The following is a 14,933-nucleotide window of genomic DNA, read 5'->3' on the forward strand; positions in this document are numbered from 1 at the left end:
AATCCGCTGCGGATCCGCAGCCAAATCCGCACCATGTGCACATAGCCTAATTCTAAGGGTATGTGCACACGCTGCGGAAACGCTGTGGATCCGCAGCAGCGTTTCCGCAGCTGCGGGTCCACAGCAGCGTTTCCGCAGCTGCGGGTCCGCAGCAGCGTTTCCGCAGCTGCGGGTCCGCAGCAGCGTTTCCGCAGCTGCGGGTCCGCAGCAGCGTTTCCGCAGCTGCGGGTCCGCAGCAGCGTTTCCGCAGCTGCGGGTCCGCAGCAGCGTTTCCGCAGCTGCGGGTCCGCAGCAGCGTTTCCGCAGCTGCGGGTCCGCAGCAGCGTCCCATGAGTTTACAGTTGAATGTAAAGCTATGGGAAACAAAAAACGCTGTGCACATGCTGCGGAAAAAACTGCGTGGAAACGCAGCGGTTTACATTCCGCAGCATGTCACTTCTTTCTGCAGATTCTGCAACGGTTTTACAACTGTTCCAATAGAAAACGCAGTTGTAAAACCGCAGTGAAATCTGCAGAAAAACCGCAGAAAAACCGTGGTAAATCCGCGGTAAATCCGCAGCGGTTTTGCACTGCGGATTTATCAAATCCGCTGCGGAAAAATCCGCAGAGTACCAGAATACGTGTGCACATAGCCTTACCCTAGCCCTAACCCTAACCCTACCCCTACCCCTAACCCTAGTGGAAAAAAAAATAAAAATATTTTCTTTATTTTATTATTGTCCCTACCTATGGGGGTGATAAAGGGGGGGGGGTTCATTTACTATTTTTTTTATTTTGATCACTGTGATGGGTTATATCACAGTGATCAAAATGTACATTGAACGAATCTGCCGGCCGGCAGATTCGGCGGGCGCACTGCGCATGCGCCCGCCATTTTGGAAGATGGCGGCGCCCAGGGAGAAGACGGACCGACTCCGGGAGGATCGGTAAGTATGAAGGGGTGGTGGGGGGGTGAATCGGAGCACAGGGGGGAGCGGAAACTAGGACGGGGGAGCGGACAGGCGGACGCAGGGGAGTACCGGACTGAACGGAGATCGGTGGCAGTGGGGGGCAGATCAGGATTTCCAGCCATGGCCGATGATATTGCAGCATCGACCATGGCTGGATTGCAATATTTCACCATTTTCATAGGTGAAATATTGCAAATTGCTCTGATTGGCTGTTGCACTTTGAACAGCCAATCAGAGCGATCGTAGCCATGTGGGGGCAAAGCCACCCCCCCTGGGCTAAAGTACAACTCCCTCTGTCCCTGCAGATCGGGTGAAATTGGAGTTAACCCTTTCACCCGATCTGCAGGGACGCGATCCCTCCATGACGCATACGGTGCGTCACAGGTCAGATTGGCACCGACTTTCATGACGCAGCGTATGCGTCAAAGGTCGGGAAGGGGTTAAGATTCAATAAAGGAATTTGTGTCAATATTTCAAATAAAGGACTTTTTACTGTGCGTGTTTTTTTTTATAATGACTATGGGGTTAGTAATGGGGGTGTCTTATAGACGCCTCTTCATTACTATCCTGTGGGATTGATGTTAGCTGACAATGCAAAGGTGATATCAACCCCCCTCAACCATCACCCCACTTGCCACCGCTACAGGGCAAGCAGTAAGGGTGAGTCTAAGAGCCAGCTTTGGGGCATCTTATAGATGTGCCTTTTCTGGGGCAGCTGAGAGCTGATAATTTTAGCCCTTCCTAGGCTATTAATATCAACATGCAGCTATCTGCCAAGCCTTTGCTAGCCCATGTCAATTTTTTCTGGGGTCCCCCTGTAAACTAGCTAATAAAGGCTAAGCGGATAGCTGTGAGCTGATATTACTAGCCTGGGAACCTTTATGGCTATTGGCTCCTTCCCAAAATATTAACATCAGCCTTCAGCTTTCCCCTCTGCTGGTTATGAAAATTACACGGGAGCCCACACATTTTTTTCTCTTTAAATTAAGAGTTGCTGTTTGGTTACAGCCTATGTAGGTTTATACTGTTAACGCTCCTACATAGGCTGGTGATGTTTTCAGATGTTTATTCCTGGTCATTTAATATATGATGTGGATACACTGACACCTGGTGGTGTAATCTTAGTATTAGCTCTCTATTACTTTTGTACCCAACGTACTGTGGTTGCTGTGGTACACTGACATAACTATGTATTGTTGAATTTTGTTTTTGCACTATTCTGTTTATTGATGTTTGATATATGCACTATACATAACATTTTAGTTTTGGTAATACACTATTTTTACACTTTTTGATATATTTTTAAATTGTTTTAATTTTTGGATATATATTTTGGATAATTGTACACTGTAATATTTCCACATCTATCGTATTTAACCTGGGTAGAATGCGCCCCTTTTTGTAGCATACAAATATACTATGTCAATTTATTGTAGTATTACTTGATGTAGCTTTTGAACTTCGATCATTTTTAATGATGGCATATTAATAAAATAAAATAATTTATATTTGTCATACTGTGGACTTGTAGTCTGTTTTCTTTCTTGGTCTTTTTTTGATTGTTTTTTTTTTCCTGATTGTCCATTTCTATTTCGGTCCATTTTCACAGTAGTGCTTACTTAAGGTGGTGGTTTAATATTTTACAATTTTGATTCATTCATCAGAATGAAAAAGGTGGTGTTGAATGAAGAAATTACATCACAGAACACTTTTTTTTTTTATAATATATTTTTTTTAGTTAAAAAAAGCCTTCATTGCTGAACAAAAACACTTCCAAAATACGCATACAAAACCACAGCATTTTTGCCGCCAAGAGATGCAGAAATCTTGCAGAAATTTCTGCAAGCAATTACTCAACGTGCGCACATAGCCTTACATTAAAAAAAAAACAAAAAAAAAACAGTTCAGATTATTAACCCCACTGCTGACAAACATGTACATTTTATGGCAAAGGGTTAAATTTGATACTTAACCAGCAATTCCCAAAAATAAAATAAATACCTTTTTTGGATGGTGGTTCTTCCTCCTCCTCACTATCTGAAGAGTCACTGCTGCTTTCTGCTTTTTTAGCAATTGCTTTGGGAGTAGTTTTTGCACCCACTTTCTTTACCATTGTTGGGGGAGGAACAGCACTGTATGCACCTTAATAAAAAGCAAATAACGAAGGGTCGGTTGTAAAATTTATGCAGGAAATAATCTGAACAGATACAGGAAACCTAATAACACATTTCTATGCCTAGCATATGCAAAGTCAAGTAGTAAAATAAAAATATCTGAGCATATTTATTGTTTTGGTTGTAAGATGGGAAGACTGTCCCCAAAAATACATGTTTAAAACGGTAAAACTCTGTAGCCAACTGTGTTCACCAGGAGCTACTGTGCTCTGCCATATACTAACGAAGGGCAGACGTCCATGGATCTGTCTGATCATGGACCGCAATGCACGGACTGGCCGCGGGTCTCACAGCTAGAGAACGATTCATTCCAATACTTCTAGGAGGCTGTCACACTCCGGTCAGGAGCCCCGCGACCAGTCTGTGCATTGACCGGACGTTTACATTAACCCTAATAATGGAAGTGTCAAGTTCTGCTGAGGTACTCGCCTTTTGAATTTTTTTTTTTTACTCTGTGGTCAAAATGGAAAGAAAAAAAAGCAAATATCAATTTTACAAGAAAATTGTTGTGGTTTGTAAAGTGGTTTATGGTCATGTGATTTTCACAGGTCAAACTAATTTTATTCAGCTGTAAAAACTGCGTTATAGAAACCAAATCTGAATATTTGCAGTTCAGGATAATCTATACATCCTAACAGTTTTGGGCATGCAACTTAAAGGGAACCTGTCACCCCGTTTTTTCAGTACGAGATAAAAATACCATTAAATAGGGCCTGAACTCGGCTTCAGGAAAATGGCCGCCGCGATCCCCATCTGCGCACGCGCGGCATCCCGCGGCCATTTTCCTGAAGCCCCGGGCAGCAGAGCGCTCCATCTGCGCACGCGCGGCCTCAGGAAGATAGCCGCCGCCAGCGAAAAAGTGGTGAATAGCGCAGATCGCGCTCTTTTTCTTCAGCTGCGTAGTGCATTCCCCTGTTGGGCATGCGCAAACCACTACGCCACCAACGGAAAGATAAGCAAGATCTGGGGGAGAGGAAGCGATTTCACCACGCCCATTTGACCAGACCACCTTGATTGACAGGCGAAAACGGCGACTTTGGTAAGGTATTTCGGCAGCATAGGTGGGGAATCAGGGTACACAAAATACACTATTGTCCAGCACAGCTCAGGCCCTATTTAAAGGGAACCTGTCACCCCCAAAATGGCTGGTGAGGTAAGCTCACCGGCATCAGGGGCTTATCTACAGCATTCTGTAATGCTGTAGATAAGCCCCCGATGTTACCTGAAAGAGGAGAAGACGACGTTAGATTATACTCACCCAGGGGCGGTCCCGGTGCGGTCTGGTCAAATGGGTGTCTCCGGTCCGCTCCGGCACCTCCCATCTTCATTCCATGACGTCCTCTTCGGGTCTTTACGCCGCGGCTCCTGTTCAGGGCAGAGCAATGTACTGCAGTGCGCAGGCGCTGGGCCTCTCTGACCTTTCCGGCGCCTGCGCACTGCAGTACTTTGCTCTGCCCTCAACAGGGCAGACAAAGTACGCCTGCGCCAGAGCCGCAGCGTAAAGACCCGAAGAGGACGTCATGGAATGAAGATGGGAGGCGCCGGAGCGGACCGGAGACACCCATTTGACCAGACCGCACCGGGACAGCCCCTGGGTGAGTATAATCTAACGTCTTTTTCTCCTCTTTCAGGTAACATCGGGGGCTTATCTACAGCATTACAGAATGCTGTAGATAAGCCCCTGATGCCGGTGAGCTTACCTCACCAACCATTTTGGGGGTGACAGGTTCCCTTTAATGGTATTTTTATCTCATACTGAAAAAACGGAGTGACAGGTTCCCTTAAACTAAGGCCAGCTGAAGGCGGGCATGGTGCAGTCACAAGCCTTGCTGGACCATTTCTAAGGCCGGTTTCACACGTCCTGATATTTCTGGTACCGGTAAAAACACGGTACCGGAGATATCTGTGTCATACATCCGTCATGCAACCGTGTGCCGCATCAGGGCCACACGGACGGCCGCCAGGAAGCAGCGCTACAGTAAGCGCTGTTCCCCTGCTTGTGGTGCTGAAGCCGGCTGTCATCTGTTTGCCTCTGCTCGGCCAGCAGCGCGAGCAGGGGAGAATGAATGAAGAAGAAAAAAAACCAACGTGGGGTCCCCCCTATATTTTACAACCAACCCGGCAAAACTCACAGGTGTGGGCTGCTATTCTCAGGCTGGTAAGGGGCCATGGTTATGCCCTCCCCCCAGCCTAAAAAAAGCAGCTCGCAGCTGCGCAGAAAAGGCGCATCTATTAGATGCGGCAATTCTGGAGCTTTGATCGGTTCTTCCCACTTGCCCTGTAGCGGTGGCAAGTGGGGTAATGAGGGGTTAATGTCACCTTCCTATTGTAAGGTGACATTAAGCCGGCTTAGTAATGGAGAGGTGTCAATAAGATACCTATCCATTACTTATCCTATAGTTGTTAAAGGGTTAATCAAACACCACACAGTAAGAATAAAGTATTTTAATGAAAAAACAACACACTTTTTTTCCATCTTTATTAGTCTGCCATTCCAAGCGAAGACCTCGATCTCCAGGAAAAAATTCAAAATAATAAACCAACAATATACCATACCTGTCCGGCGTAGTCAGTTCCACGCAGTAATCCATATCTAGGGGCATTTACAGTTTACAACCGGGAGCGCTGCTTATGTGACCGCCCACAGCTGTAAACTAGTGGCGAATGAATAAAACTCCGGGAGAAGAGCTTCGGTGACGTCACCGAAGCTGGGCTCCCAGGCGGCCTGAACTAAAATGAACTCTTCAGCATTTTGTTGGTTTATTATTTTGACTTTTTTCCAGGAGATTGAGGGCTTTGCTTGTAATGGCAGAGTAATAAAGATAAAACAATATACACATTTTTTCTATTTCATTAAAAGAGGAATTTTTGGTTATTACCGTAAAATCTTTCTTGGAGCCTTCATTGGGGGACACAGGTAACCATGGGTGTATGCTGCTGTCGCTAGGAGGCTGACATTATGCAAATAAAGAAAAGTAACTCATCCCCGGCAGTATACACCCTCCGACAGGCACCAGGCAACTCAGTTGAGGCAAAAGCAGTAGTAGGAAAAAGTATAAACAACTCAACCTATGTACCAACCCCAACAACGGCACGCTGGCCAATACGGTACAACATAAGGGGAGGATGCCGTGTCCCCCAATGAAGGCTCCAAGAAAGATTTTACGGTAAGAACCAAAAATCCCTCTGTCTCACTTCATTGGGGGACACAGGTAACCATAGGACGTCCAAAAGCAGTCCCCAGGGCGGGATAATAAGAATAGAGAACTAGGTCGGCAGGTGCGAACCCGCCGCCTGCAGTATTTTCCTACCCAGCCCGGTATCTGCAGAAGCCTGAGTGTGCACCTTGCAGAATTTCACAAAGGTGTGGATGGACGACCAAGTTGCGGCCTTGCAAATCTGCGAGGCCGCAGCTTCGTGACGAACTGCCCAAGAAGCTCCCACAGCCCGGGTAGAGTGAGCCTTCATCCCTGGGGTAGGCTGTCTTGAACACGGTATGCCTCCAGGACCGCCGAACGGATGCACCGAGCAATTGTGGACTTAGAGGCGGGGATCCCCTTCTGACGACCTTCCGAGACGACAAACAGAGGGTCTGACTGACGAAAAGGAGCAGTTCTGGCAACGTAGACTTGGATAGCCCTGACCACATACAAATTGTGGACAGATTTCTCCAAAGGATGAACTGGGGAAGGGCACAAAGGAGGAAGGACGATGTTTTTATTGATGTGAAAAACTAAAACCACCTTTGGCAGAAAAGAAGGAACAGGCCGAAGGACAACTTTGTCCTGATGAAGGACCAGAAAGGGAGAACGACAGGACAATGCCGCTAACTCGGAAACTCTCCTGATCGAGGTGATGGCGACCAAAAAAAGCTACTTTCCAGGAAAGAAAAGAAAAAGAGATGTCCCGAATCAGTTCAAAAGGCGTACACTGGAGGGCGCCGAGCACAAGGTTGAGGTCCTAAGGAGCGACTGGAGGATGGTAAGGAGGTGCAACATGAGCAACCCCCGAAGGAAGGTTCTCACCTGGGGGAGAGAAGCAAGGTCTCTTTGAAAGAGAATTTACAAGGCAGAAACCTGACCCTTTAACGTGCTCGGGGAGAGGTTCGAATCTAGACCCGACTGAAGAAATCCGAAAAGCGAAGGAAGGGAAAAAACCATAGGGGATAGACCGTTGACGTCATACCATTGGAAAAAGGCCTTCCAACATCTATGGTAGATACGGGAAAATGTCGGTTTCCTAGCTCTTATCATGGTTTGCATGACACGTTGAGAAAAACCTGCGTCCTTCAGGATCGCGGCCTCAACGGCCATACCATTAAATTCAGAGACCGAGAACTCGGGTGGAAGAGGGGACCCTGCGATAGAAGATCCGGACGGTCTGGGAGCCTCCAAGGTACGTCCGATAACATGTTCATTAGCTCCGCGTACCAGGCCCTGCAGGGCCAATCTAGACCTACTAAGAGAACGGGAACCCCCTCTGACTTTATCTTCTTTACGACCCTTGGAAGAAAGGGAAGAGGCGGGAACAGGTAAGGCATCTGAAACTGGGCCCACGAGAGCGTCGCAGCCGACGGCCCTCGGATCCCGGGATCTGGATACGTACTGGGGAACCTTGTGGCTTGTTCGGGAGGCCATTAGGTCGACGTCCGACACGCCCCACCTTTGGCAAATCTGGTCGAAGACAGCGGGGGAGAAGAGCCCACTCGCCTGACATGAGCCCCAGACGGCTGAGAAAGTCTGTTTCCCAATTGTCCACCCCTGGGATGTGGACAGCTGATATGGAGGGAACGTGGTTTTCCGCCTACCGCAGAATTTTTGCCACCTCCGTCAAGACTTGCTTGCTGCGAGTCCCTCCCTGATGATTTATGTAAACCACAGCTGTGGCGTTGTCCGACTGAATGCGGACCGGTTTTCCCGAGAGGAGGGGCTGCCAGTGGAGGAGGGCTAGAAAAATAGCCCTGATTTCCAAGAGATTGATTGGGAGGCGGGCCTCTTGAGCGGTCCAGCGCCCGTGGGCTGTGAGGTGGAGAAAGACCGCACCCCACCCCTGGAGATCCGCATCGGTGGTGATGACCTGCCAGCGGAGGGGGAGAAACGATCTCACGGACAGAATGGAAGTGGACAGCGTCCACCAAGTTAGAGTGTCTCACATCGAGAGGGAGGCGAACTGGGCGGTCTAAGGAGAGTGGATTCCTGTCCCAAACTGACAGAAGGGCCAGCTGGAGAGGGCGAGAGTGGAACTGAGCATAAGGGAATGCTTCCATGGAAGCGACCATCTTGCTCAGAACCCTCATGCCAAGCCGTAGATGTAGAGGGGTAGGACGCTTTAGGACTTTGATGCCCCTCCAAAAAGAGACATTTCTCCCTTGGGAGGAAGACCTGAGCCTGAATGGTGACGAATTCCATGCCCAGGAATTCTAGACGCTGGGTCGGAATCAAGGTGAACTTTTGTCCGTTGATTATCCAACCGAGGCGGGTTAACGTGCCCAGAGTGATCTAGAAACTGTGACCGCAGTCGCGGAGAGACGGACCCTTTACAAGGAGATCGTCGAGATAGGGGATTCTCGTAATCCCCTTCGACCGAAGGATGGCCATGACCGCCGCCATTACCTTCGTAAAGACTCTGGGGGCGGACGCCAAGCCGAAAAGAAGAGCCGTGATTTGTAAATGTTGGTCCTGGATCACGAAACGAAGGAACCTCTGATGCTGAACACAAATCGGAATGTGCAGATACGCATCACGAATGTCCACAGAGCACAAATTCTCCCTGTTCCATGAAAGCGATCACCGAGCGCAAGGACTCCATCTTGAAGTGCCGAATCTGGAGGTGGCGGTTCAACCATTTGAGGTCCAAAATCGGCGAAGAAAGCCGTCTTTTTTCGGAACTACAAATAGATTTGAGTAAAAACCGGAAAACCGCTGGTTGGAAGGTACTGGGACGGATACCCCTGAGGCGAGAAGGGAATCAACCACCTGAAAAAGCCCTGGGACATGGGAGGGCTGTTTGGGTGGGTGGAAGAGGGGAGCGACGAAAATTCTATTTTGTAACCTGATGCGACAATCTCCCTGACCCAGGCGTCGTCGACCACCGATAACCAAGGCTCTGTGAACAGGAGAAGCCTACCTCCCACCCTGGAAAGATTTCCAGGTGGGGGTGACCCGTCATTTGGAAGAAAATCTGTGGTCGCGAGAACTGGAAGATTTGGAGCTCTCCAGTGATGGGTAGGCCTGAAAGAAGGCTTCCTTCGGTCCCTTTGAGTGGAAGACCGGTCATGCTGAGAGGCACCACCTGAGGAGGAAAAGGAGCGAAAGGAATGGGGTCCCTTTCTATTGAAGGGACGCCTAGGCTTAGATTGCTGAAGAGAAGTGCTCCTACCGCCCGTGGTGTCCGAGATCATTTGGTTTAGCTGCGCTCCAAAGAGCCTGGATCCCTGGAAGGGCAAACCTGTGAGGGATTTTTTGGAAGCGGGATCTGCGTTCCACCCCTTCAGCCAGAGGACACGGCGAATGGCGACAATATTGCTGTTTGCCCTTGCAGAGCAAGCAGCCGCATCCAGAGAAGCTAAATCCACTAGCTCCTGTGCGGGGGCCGAAGCTACAATGCCTCTGTGTAGGGTTTTGGCCCAGGCCGACACCGCTTTCGCCAACCAGGTAGAGGCGATATTGGAGCAGAGAGAGGTACCAGAGGCTTCAAAAGCTGATTTTGTTAGAGCCTCAATTTGTCTGTCCGTGGGGTCCTTTAGAGACGCCACGTCAGGAATGGACACCACTGTCTGGGAGGATAATCTAGCCACAGGTGGATCTACCTTAGGAGATTCGGACCATTTGCTAACAAGGTCTGCAGCAAATGGGTATAAAACGTCTAAATGTTTCCTCCCTGGAAAACGTTTACCAGGGTGTTCCCAGTGTCTAGATGTAGTGTTATCAAATTCCTTGATTGGGAAAAACTGTTGAAGGACGCTTCATCCGTTTGAAAGAAACGGAGATGTCCTGAGAAGCTGCCTCTTCCTCCTTAAGCTCAAGCGTTTGAATAATGGCTGAGATAAGGCTGTCAACCATATCCTGCATTGCGGAAGTCTGATCTGCATCTGAGTCAGACTGAGAGAATATATCTGACCCGACGTCCGCCTGCGAAGAGGGGGAACGGGTAGAGAGCGGTATTCCGGCTGACGCAGTTGGATCCGGAGAAATGGATGAAGAACTAGATAGAAAACGCTTTCTGGTTCTTTTCTCAAGTCTACCGTTGTGAGGGTCTTGGACAGGTGCGAGCGAATCGCTGTGAGAAGCGTTCGTGGTACTGGTGGCAGTAGTCAGCAGTGGAATACTTCTAGTACCTGAACCAGGGATTGAGACACTTTAGTCAGGTCGGAGACAGACATTGCAACAGCCCACTCCGGGAGAGTGCACTTGTCCCGAGCATTAGGGGCGTCGGGTGAGACGGACATGATGGAAGGACTGCTGGAGAGGTATTCCAGAGTACGCTATGCACAGAAGGCAGCTGGCCGGGAAAGCGCGGGCTGCGAGAGAACGCGCCAAACAGTGGGGCGTGGCCGGCTGAAGAGGAATCAAGCGCCCGAAAGGCCGGCAGGGAAAAGGAGGGTGGCCGCCGGAGCGCGGCCAATACCAGCGCTGGGCTGCAAACGAGCTGTGTCCAGCACTGTGAACGAGGAAGAAGGGGTGCAGCCTCCAGGGGCAGAGACTTGCCGAAAAAGAATATGGTGGAAAAATGCGCGCTACGAGGAAAGAGGCGTGAGATTTAAATAAAAGAGCGCCCGATGGCCCCCGAATCCCCTAGCCTGGTAACGGAGCGTGCAGCGGCGAGTGCTGCTGGATAATAAGGTTAAGTGCCCCTGCATGGAGATTGCGACGATACAGGGACTGGGATGGGGGCTGCCGTTGCTTGAAGATCTTACTACCTGAAGATGAGGAACGCATCAGGATCCCTTGATGGCAGAAAGGGTCCTGGGAGATGTGGTCCTCCTTCCCGTGCTATATCTTCTGGCGCAGAAGACTGCGTCAACCCATTAAAAGGGGGAAGGTCACCGCAGGTGACCACCGTCTTCCTCTCAGCCCACTCCGAGGAGAGGGATGGGGGGGGGGGGGAGGCAAGGACTGGCCACCGAAAGTAAACATGAACACCCCAGGGTGACATGAAAGAGTCCTGCCCAGCGGATAAGAGAGGGTGCGATGTGGGTGATACCACACTGCGCTCTCGGTCGCTTAATGAGGAGAATCAGGGTGAGAAGAACTGCACCCTGTAACCCACAGAAGTGTATCTGAAACTAAAGGGAAAAAGATTAATAAACACACACAATCCCTGAAAGAAAAAGAAATGCGGATCTGGTGTTAGATCCAGGTCCGCCTCCTACAGACACTAAGCAAAAACTGAGTTGCCTGGTGCCTGTCGGAGGGTGTATACTGCCGGGGATGAGTTACTTTTCTTTATTTGCATAGTGTCAGCCTCCTAGGGACAGCAGCATACACCCATGGACTTTTTTCTTACTGCATCGTGTTTGATTAACCCTTTAACAACTATAGGATTAGTAAAGGATAGGTGTCTTATTGACACCTCACCATTACTAAGCCAGCTTAATGTCACCTTACAATAGGAAGGTGACATTAACCCCTCATTATCTCACTTGCCACCGCTACAGGGTAAGTGGGAAGAACCGGGCAAAGCTCCAGAATTGCCACATCTAATAGAATCTGTGAAGTTTTGTTGGGTTGGTTGTAAAATATAGGGGGGGAACCAAGTCTGTTTTCTCTTCCATTCATTGTCCCCTGCTCACCGGCACAGCAGGGGACAATGGATGAAATCCAGGTTCAGCACCACACGCAGGGGAACAGCGGCTTACAGCAGCGCTGCTTCCACCACGGCCGTCCGTGCGCACGGAGGACACTGTTCTCCGTGTGCACGACGTTTGGCGGGCCGTGTGTCCGGGTAAAAATGGACATGTCTGCGTGTTTTGCACATGGACACACGGTCCGTCAAAACACGCTGACATCTGCATAGACCCATTCATTTGAATGGGTCTACGTGTGTCAGTGTTTTCGGTACATGAGAAAACTGTCACTAGACGTACCGGAGGCACTGACGTGTGAAATAGGCCTAATTGTAAGAGAAAATCTATTACCTGGCTTTGGCTTGGCCTTCGCAGCTGGGGCTTCATCCTCAGAGCTGTCAGAGTCATCACTGCTGGAGCTTTTCTTTCCCTTGGTTACCTTATTAACCTGTGGTTTAGCAGCTGCAGGGGACTTGGTTGGTGGAGTCTTGGCAGGAGCGGTCTGTAGTATACAAAAAGAAAACCACAAAATAACCAGACTAGTCAAACTTCATGGCATTGTGCACTATGACTGTATAATTAATATTACTTTACCTTGGCTGGCTCGCTGTCATCCGACTCTTCACTGCTGCTAGTATCAGATTTTCTACCTTTCGCTGCTGCTATGTTCTTTGCCACTGGAGTAACCTTCGCTGCTACTTTAAAGTAAAATCATATTGACATCACTTACTAGGCACACTACATAAAGCAACGTGAAGGCTTGTCTTTGTGGGTAAGCTGTAGATTTTTATTGGCACTACGTTGGGATACATACCACTTTTTGCTATTATGCAGCAGAGGTTTTGTAGGAGCCCAAGTTGGGAGACTTGAGTGCCTTCATTAGACAACCCAAACACCACCCCTCCTCTCTGCACACGTGACATTAACGTACATCACCAACAGATTAAAAACCTATGAAACTTTTCTGTTGCTTATCTATTTATATAATTACCTTGTAATGTTTTAATTTCCTGTTCTGTCCAGATGTCACTGTATCCCTGAATTCCAAGCGGAGGAAGTTCACCAACCACCATATTGGGACACCCAAGAGATGGGTGCCTCAATATGGAAACTGCTGCTGGTACCAACCTATTGAGCGGTTCCACCAGCGGAACACCGTCACACCAAACACACACACTATACGCCACACGCAACACACACACTCTCTCGCACACTCACTCTCACGCAGCCTCTTGCGCAGTACCACCAGCGGAACACCGTCGCACCAAACGCACACTACACGCCATACGCAACACACGCCGCCGCAGGGATCAGCCGATTGATTTATCGGGCCTCCATCTAGTAGATTTATAAATGGAAAAGCAGAATCTAAACAGGTGAGCAAGCAGCTTGTACCTGGGGACTTGGCAGCAGGTGGCTGCTGCTTCTTTGGAGCTTCGTCTTCGGAACTTGAAACCTCAGCTTTTTTCTGACGTGCTACTTTTACATTCGCAGCTTTCACCACAGGTGTGCCCTTTTTCTAAAGAGGAAAATGAGATGAAAAATGAAGATCCAAGGTGAACTGCCTCATGTATGCCTGTGGGGCAGGTTAGCTCGGGTCAGGAGAACAAGCGGTTGGCCTGGGTATTACTCATCTTTCAAAAAACGTGTGAACCTGGCCCTTGTGGAAATCTTTCATTGTACTTTTTATCAGTTTACAATCCACTCTTGACCACAATATATATAAAAAAAAAAAAAAAAAAACATCTTCCAAGTGCACCATGTTTAACGCCGTTCATGACTGGACAGTTTTCCTTTTTAACACATTTCTTGTCTCCCCTTTTATTCCAAGAGCCATAACTTTATGTTATCGTCGACTTAGCGGTATGAGAGCTTTTTTTTTTTTTTTAATAAGTGATGAGTTGTAGTTTTAAATTACAATTCATTTAACCATACCAACATATTGGAAAAAAAAGAATCACATGTGCAGTATAATTGGGATTGGAGAGCACTACACGAATCCACCACTGTTGCTTCGCGTTTTGTTATGTTGTGTGATAAATATGATCTCGCGACAAGATTATACATGATATACATGCATGATTGTGGCAAAACCAAAGTTGTCCATTTTTCTTCCTAGTAGTTTTTTGTTTGTTACCAGTAAAATATGTTGTTTTCTGAGACCCGTAACACTCTTTATTTCCATGGAGCTGTATGAGAGTTTGGTTTTTCGCGCCCTGAGCTGATGTTTTGATTGATCTGAATGCCATAGTAACAGAACATTTCCCTGCAATGGCGTCAATAAAATTCCACTACCCGAGATTGGGAACAGCATTTAAGTGGTTTAACTGCAGAGATCAGAGCCAACTCCAGTTGCTACAGGCACAGACAGATGCCGGCTAAGTAACACAAACGGGGTCTGCCTGGTATTAAGCTGGCTCAGCGTCTAAGCCAGCTTCATACTTACATTAGCAATCCATGACAAATGTACACCATGGGTGATTAAGGAGTTAATAGAATGTGTAACATACCAGTGGAGCTTTCTTAGAGTCTTCCTCAGAATCACTGGAATCTTCGCTGCTGCTTTTTGCTTTTTTTGGTGGAGGAGTTTTGGATATGGGCTTTTTGCTTGCTGAAGAGGCTAAAATACACAAGAGAAAGATTAAATACTTACAATTTATTAACAAGTAAAAAATTAAAGGCTATGGATCCTTGACATTTAAAAAAAATCTTTTTATCGTGCTATTGGTAGTCTATATTTAATACAACTGCACTAAGTTTGTCTGCAACCTTCATTCATTCAATTCAAAAATGCAATGTGTGAACATAGCCTTACAGTTTAGATACTTTTATCTCTACTGCAGATGTGTACAACCACTCGCTCTAGCTATCCAAGGCCTCATTCAGAAGTACGTGTTCTATTCGGGTTTTACAAGGATACAACATGCACCCATTATAACCTATGCTGCCGTTTGTATGTCCTTGTTATTTTAACGGACCTTGTGAAGGTAAAAACTCTCGGAGACATGTCTGTTTATTTCTGGT

The 14,933-nt window shown here is 47.9% G+C and overlaps 1 protein-coding gene across 6 annotated transcripts in view; it reads right to left on the reverse strand.

Annotated features, from left to right (window-relative positions):
* NOLC1 (nucleolar and coiled-body phosphoprotein 1) overlaps positions 1-14,933 on the reverse strand; it is a 125,963-nt gene that overhangs the window by 47,998 nt on the left and 63,032 nt on the right. For 2 of the 6 annotated variants that reach the window (XM_077259209.1, XM_077259207.1), the window contains exons 4-8: positions 14,420-14,529; positions 13,305-13,428; positions 12,504-12,607; positions 12,261-12,411; positions 2,952-3,092 (exon numbers count right to left, since the gene is read on the reverse strand). In XM_077259209.1, coding sequence (XP_077115324.1) covers positions 2,952-3,092; positions 12,261-12,411; positions 12,504-12,607; positions 13,305-13,428; positions 14,420-14,529 — 630 coding nt within the window. The remainder of the gene's footprint in view (positions 1-2,951; positions 3,093-12,260; positions 12,412-12,503; positions 12,608-13,304; positions 13,429-14,419; positions 14,530-14,933) is intronic. The other 4 variants (XM_077259210.1, XM_077259208.1, XM_077259213.1 and 1 more) reach the window with 2 other exon arrangements.

This window comes from Ranitomeya variabilis, chromosome 4, assembly GCF_051348905.1.
Source record: "Ranitomeya variabilis isolate aRanVar5 chromosome 4, aRanVar5.hap1, whole genome shotgun sequence".
Lineage (NCBI taxonomy): Eukaryota > Metazoa > Chordata > Amphibia > Anura > Dendrobatidae > Ranitomeya > Ranitomeya variabilis.